Raw genomic sequence first — 6,490 nt, 5'->3', positions numbered from 1 at the left:
TCCACCTAGTGTTGATTTGGATAGCTACAAACGACCTTTGCAAGGAGACGTGGTCATGTGGATAACGTGCGCATTTTCTTATCAATTTTTATTTGTTGGTACTAATTTGGATTTGGCGTCAAGTTGTATGATTTGATACTTCACACTGATTAATTAAAAGCGACTTTTGCTCACCCGTTTCCAAATTGGCAAAATATTGTAACCGCAACTATAAATTACTAATATCATTCATATATTTTAAACAAAGAAAACTTGGCGATTAACTGAATATCTTCATTATCACCCTATAAAATGTAAAAGGTAATACAACAAACAAATTTTGCGATAACATTGTAGCCCAAACGCATCTTCATCTTGTTGGAATTTTCAAGAGAAAATAAAAGGAATAGACAAATTTTCTGCAAAAAGGAAAAAGTACTTTTCTTTCCGAAATAGTACATCTCTTTATAAAACAATGCATCTCTTCCCAAAAGGTCAGCATCATTTCGTATTTAAGGATTAAAACAAATTTCATAAATAGAGGAAAATCTTTAAATATTTCTATCATAAGAAATACTAAAAGTATCAATATTCTTCCTTAAGAAAAACTGCATGTTTTTTAATGATCGCAATATTAATTCTTATGTGTTCAAAGATTTGTTTACATTATTTCTTGGCTTTGTTTATCTTCTATCTCCTGAGAAAGATTTGTTAGCCAAATAATTCTTTTAGAAAGTTGATCCAAGAAGCGATGACTAGGCCAAGATATCCAGATTTGTCACCGCAAATGCACACTTTTCTAACACATCCTAATAAATTTAACAAAAGATAAGGCACGAAAAGCTAGCGACTTTAATTGTTTGATTAGTTTTAATTCAAGCTAATGGGTAATGACAAGTGACATTCACAATGATAGTCCCCGTTCACAAGCAACTTTTAGGAAAAATGGGATGAAAAAGATAAGTTTAGTCAAATATAATCCTAAATGTATAATTACGTTCTCACATCTTTATTGCAAGCTTTAGAGTACTTGATTATCTTCACTCATATAATAATGATGAGAAACTCACTATCTTGTGTTACTGATTGGTGCCAGTTTGTGGTGTGAATGTTATAGTGGGGTATTCATGTTGGTTTGCTAATATCTTTTTTTATTTATTTCTTATTTTTTATATATACGAATCAATCTATATTAACTTTGGTCGTGATAGTGGGGAGAAAAGGACCAAAACAGTCCAGTATCTTTGAGCTTAGACTCAAAATGGTCCTATTTCTTTCACATGGACCATTAATGGTCCACTTTCTTTAACAAAATGGTACAGTTTTAGTCTTTAACCTTAACACCGTTTGTTTTTTAACAACCAACACATCATTTTCCAGTTTGATCACGGTGATCATCATCAACCCACAAAAACATTCAACAATAAGAAGAGAAAAAGCACCTAGAATGAAAAAAGTCAAAAAACTTGGAACCCCAAAGGCATAGCTAATTAGAGAGTCTTAGCAAATTAAAGACTACAATAATAAATCAAGAATTTGCAAAGAAGCAATACCTGATATAAGATCATGATACGTTCCAAAGGGACTAGTTGGGTCTGTCAAATCTCGATCAGTTCATTCCAAGAAAATTATAATTTTCATAAAGTTGGAATAGGTGATAGACATGTGTAATTTGCGGAGATTGAAAGTTACAATTCATGGATGCTTTTACCTCCGCTAGTAAGTAGGGCTAAAACCTCCGCGAATTGCAACTTTCAACCTCCACAAATTACTCCTTTTTTGTAGTGACTTTCTTTTGGATTGGTTTCTCTTCTCTTAGTTTTTTTTTTAAAAAAAAAAAAAAAAAAGGAAAACACTAAATATGCTTTATTCCAATTTGCATGACGTACACGTTAAATATGTTGCTAGAAAAAATAATTACATGTTAATCACTAATAAACTACGTATGGTGCACTTGAAATGGAAGGAAAGTGAGCATCATGAGTTTCCAATTTACCAATTTATAGACCCATTGACATAAAAACTAACTATAGAACACATGACCACTACAATTTTAACTTCTATCTTCTTAAGAACTCGCACGACTTTCGTGATTATATTAAAAAACTTCTCGATCTTGCCGCTTGATTTACATCAATTTCTTATCCGTAAATGGCTGCAGATTAGTGGAGTGTGAAGCAAAGAGCAAGAAAGAAGTATGACAAGAAGCACCGCCAACTCACATTTTTTGTATTCCTTTTGGTAGGATAAAGACCAATAGTCTCAAACTCAATGATCATGAATAAAATTTGGGATATCAAATTCAATTCGTAACTTTTGCACATCAATGATCAATGAAGACTTTAATTTTAAAAAGGAAATGACAACAAGCACCACATGGGAAGAAGTAGCGGCAAATTCCTTAGGTGAATTATCTTGGCATTTTTAGGTACCTAAATTATGGTGATTCTGCTAACATTTATCTTGCCATAACTTCAATGGTAGCAATGTCAGTTGCTGGAGATAACTGCCTGGTATGTGGTGTGCTGGCTGTTAAAAACAAATGGTGTTAGGGTTAAAGACTAAAACTGTACCACTTTGTTAAAGAAAGTGGACTATTAATGGTCCATGTGAAAGAAATAGGACCATTTTGAATCTAAACTCAAAGATACTGGACTGTTTTGGTCCTCATGTTTGCCAATATCTTCCTTTTCGTTTATATGCTTTTTAATTTAACTTTTTTAGACAAGATATTTATATGCCAAAATTAATCTTGAATGGTATTTTTGTAATTATCTAGTTTTCGAATTATTTGTTAGGATTTACTCTGATTTTCTTACCATATTTGAATTTTACTTTTTTCTTAAAGGAAACTCAAAGTATAACAATAATGGCTTTACTTTTTCTGAAAGAAAAATATAATTATGTTCCATATTTGGCTAATCCTTGGAGGAAAAGGTTTTGAAACTTTATAGATTGAAGAATCTTTCTCATACAACACAACACAATAACATCCACAATGTAGTCCCTTAGGGTTTAAAAAGTTTTGTTTAGGTGGAGAATATTCTCTCATAGTTTTAGTATTATCCTTTTGTATTAGTTTTTCAATATAATAGTCACTTGACCAAATCATATTATAATATAATGCTTTTTTAGTATATGTTCTTTGTTGTCTGGTTTATCACTGTCAAAGTTTGCAATTGTTAGCTTCCGTATGTCGCCATAATTATTTCTATCCCAACATCATTGGCCCGACTAATCCAAATTTGTACTGCGTAGAGTATATTCAAGGGGAAGCATTCTCAACCGTAAATTTCTCCATTTTCATCGCCCGAACTGAGACCTCCATGTGACTAACTAAGATTTTTGTCGCGTAGAATCCATTCTAGAAGGGGCCGGGAAGTGTTCATAAATTTTCCCGTTTTCATGACTCGAACTCAACTTCTTGTTAAGAGTGAAGAAATCTCCTTCCTCCCAACACATTCCGAGGTTAATGGCATCTCCCTCAGTCATAATCATCTATAGCTTTTTTACTAGTAGCGTTTAATTTATTTTTTATCGCACTCATTAAAAAATCGTTTTTACATGTATAAGCATTTTTTAAAAATCATTTCACATAAAAAATTCGTTGGTCCAACCTATCCCGATAAAAATTACAAATACATTCCAATCACATCTCTTGATAGTATACTAGTATCTCATTTTTTTCAATTCAACAATCAAATATTCTCGTTTCTTTATTCCATGGAAATCTTTACTTTCCATTACATCTTTCTTAATTTCCGGTTTCAAATTTCGAACATACTATTTTTCAGAACAACTTGGCTAAAATAAGCACGGCAAAAATTTAGTTATGAACGCCATTATTGTCCAGCCATATTTAGTTAGTCTTGGACATTTACAAATATTCTTTTGTGTATGATGAACTCATTTCCGCCTTTTTAGTTTTCTTTCTAGATCATTCTATCGTCAACAAATTAAATTTATGCACGAAGTAGTGCACGTATCCGCGTATGTTATTTAAACCTTATTATTCCTCTGTCCATTTTTAGTGGTCCATATTGGACTTTGCACATCCCTTACAAAACAATAAATGAAGTGGTCATTTACTATGCTCCTCATATTAATTGAGTCTTCTTCTCGTATGCTGAAAGTTTCTATCAAATTGCAGTATTATATGGGACTTAAGTTACACTATAGTATTTTAAAAATGTTGTAAAACATAATCTGTTTTATTTTTATAAACTAATAATGCCATTTATTATGGACGATTTAAAACTCCAAATGATGACACAAGTGGCTCGAAACTTAGCCAAGATTAGCTATTGAAGCAAAGCTTTTTTTTTTTTTTTTTTTTTTTTGGATTTTCCGCCCGGTGTTCGGGACCCGCATTAGAGCTCAAGTATATCCGGATTTGAGCCGCGTAGGGCTTATTTAGGGGAAGTGCTCCCTACCGAGAATTTTGCCATACCCAAGACTTGAATCGGAGACCTCTAGTTAAGAGAGGAACAGCCCATCCACTGCATCACATCCTTTGATGGTATTGAAGAAAACCTTGATACCACTATTAATTTGACTGATCAAGACAAAGAAATACAGAAATAACGCTACTTTAAAATAAGAAAATCTATAATTAACAAGTAAATTATTATCTTGATCATTCTTTGGGATGGTTTTGTTGTTATAATATCACATGTGATATATTTGAAATTTGATTTTTTGGGCTGGAAATCGAACAAAAAAAAAAAAGAAAAGTGTACTCCATTATTGAGCTATGATGATTAAGTTAGGTAGAATAGCTGTAACATATAGTGCTACAGGGAAATGCAGTTTCGACTGAGAAAAGGGCAACAAGGAAGAGACCCCATATGGGGTTTGGTTAATTTGGAATATTGTGGACGTGTTGTGAAAGCGTCACTTCAACTTCACTTTGAATCTCGATAAGATCTGACTCTTAGAAAGAAAAAGTATATAGATCGATATAGCTTCCAACTTTACTATAATTAACAAACCTTACACTTTCTTGCATCCCATAATCACATTGCCCAGAGTGAGAAAAGCGTCTGTGTTTACTGTTCCAAAACAATTAAACCTTGCCGAAAGAATCGGTGGCATTCGGAATTTTTCATTCAATGGATTGGAAAAAACAACAAAAGCTAAATATAAAAAATAATGTTGTTAATGGAATCGAACCTAGGACGCTAGAGAAAATTTTGAACACCCTGAACTGCTTGAGCTAAACTTTTGTATTTGTTCAGGGTATCCAAAGTTAATATATGTAAATAAATACAGAAAATCTACCCTATATATACACTGTAATTTTTTTCAGAGGGTAAGCTCTTGGTGATGGATTTGGAGATTATGATAAAAAAGAAAAAGAGGATCGTGGATGACCAGCCGAAGATCAGGTGGGGTAGTCTGACTCTGTCTAGTACCCAGGAGATGGGAGATAAGCTGATGGCTATGGGGGCTTGGGAGAGTAGGGGGGACACGAGCAGTATGTGGGATAGGACGGACAGTTGCATTAGGGAAGCAGCTAGAGATGTACTGGGAGTCTCGAGAGGTCGCCGTGGTGGGCAACGAGGGGACTGGTGGTGGAATGGAGAAGTCCAAGGGAAGGTGGAAGCAAAGAAGGTGGCGTACGCGAAGTTGGTAGACAGCAAAGACGATGAGGAGAAGCTGACGAATAGGGAAAGGTATAAGATTGCGGGAAAAGAAGCGAAGTTGGCTGTTTCGGCGGCAAAACGGTAGCTTTTGAACGACTATATGCAGAACTAGAGGACAAAGACGGGGATAAAAAGTTGTTCAGGCTAGCCAAGGCGAGGAATAGGAAGGCACGGGACCTGGATCAAGTAAAGTGCATCAAGGATGAGGATGGCAAAGTATTGGTGGAGGAAGCTCTCATTAGACGGAGATGGAAGTCATACTTCCATAAACTCTTGAACGAGGAAGGTAACAAAGACATTGTGTTGGAGATTTGGAGCACTCTGAGAGGCGTTGCGATTTTGTGTATTGTAGGAGTATAAAGGTGGAGGAGGTTAAGGGTGCCGTTCGTAGGATGCACAGGGGAAGAGCGACCGGGCCTGACGAGATTCCTGGGGAGTTTTGGAAGAGTACAGGCAGGGCAGGTTTGGAGTAGTTGACTGGATTGTTTAATATTATTTTTAAGACGGTGAAGATGCTCTAGGAATGGAGGTGGAGTATGATGGTTCCTTTGTACAAGAACAAAGGTGATATTCAAAGTTGCAACAACTATAGCGGGATCAAGATACTACGACACACTATGAAAGTGTGGGAAATGGTGGTGGAGATGGGGGTAAGAAGAGGCATGTCTATTTCAGAGGACCAGTTCAGATTCATGCCAGAGCGTTCGACTATAGAAGCCATTCATCTTGTGAGAAGACTGGTGGAGCAAAAGATAGGGAGAGGAAGAGGGACTTACACATGGTTTTTTTCGACCTAGAAATGGCCTACGATAAAGTGCCAAAAAAGGTTTTATGGAAATGCTTGGAGGCTAAAGGTGTACCTTTAG

At 35.2% G+C, this 6,490-nt stretch overlaps 1 protein-coding gene across 1 annotated transcript; it reads left to right on the top strand.

Annotated features, from left to right (window-relative positions):
• The first annotated feature begins 5,304 nt into the window (after nt 1-5,304).
• LOC132053855 (uncharacterized) lies at nt 5,305-6,192 on the top strand. Its single transcript, XM_059445951.1, has 3 exons — nt 5,305-5,705; nt 5,977-6,086; nt 6,128-6,192. The coding sequence occupies exons 1-3, from the start codon at nt 5,305-5,307 to the stop codon at nt 6,190-6,192; spliced, it is 576 nt and encodes a 191-aa protein (XP_059301934.1).
• Nucleotides 6,193-6,490: the final 298 nt, after the last annotated feature.

This window comes from Lycium ferocissimum, chromosome 4, assembly GCF_029784015.1.
Source record: "Lycium ferocissimum isolate CSIRO_LF1 chromosome 4, AGI_CSIRO_Lferr_CH_V1, whole genome shotgun sequence".
Lineage (NCBI taxonomy): Eukaryota > Viridiplantae > Streptophyta > Magnoliopsida > Solanales > Solanaceae > Lycium > Lycium ferocissimum.
The sequence above is the reverse complement of the archived record's forward strand: the minus strand, read 5'-3'. Positions and strand labels throughout refer to the sequence as shown.

What these genes read in the sequence shown, in the direction of transcription:
- LOC132053855 (XM_059445951.1), top strand. Translation starts at nt 5,305, where the DNA reads ATGGATTTGGAGATTATGATAAAAAAGAAAAAGAGGATCGTGGATGAC. An exon ending in GCTGTTTCGGCGGCAAAACG is followed by an intron (nt 5,706 to 5,976) that starts GTAGCTTTTGAA and finishes TGTGTATTGTAG; the next exon opens with GAGTATAAAGGTGGAGGAGG. An exon ending in GAAGAGTACAGGCAGGGCAG is followed by an intron (nt 6,087 to 6,127) that starts GTTTGGAGTAGT and finishes ATTATTTTTAAG; the next exon opens with ACGGTGAAGATGCTCTAGGA.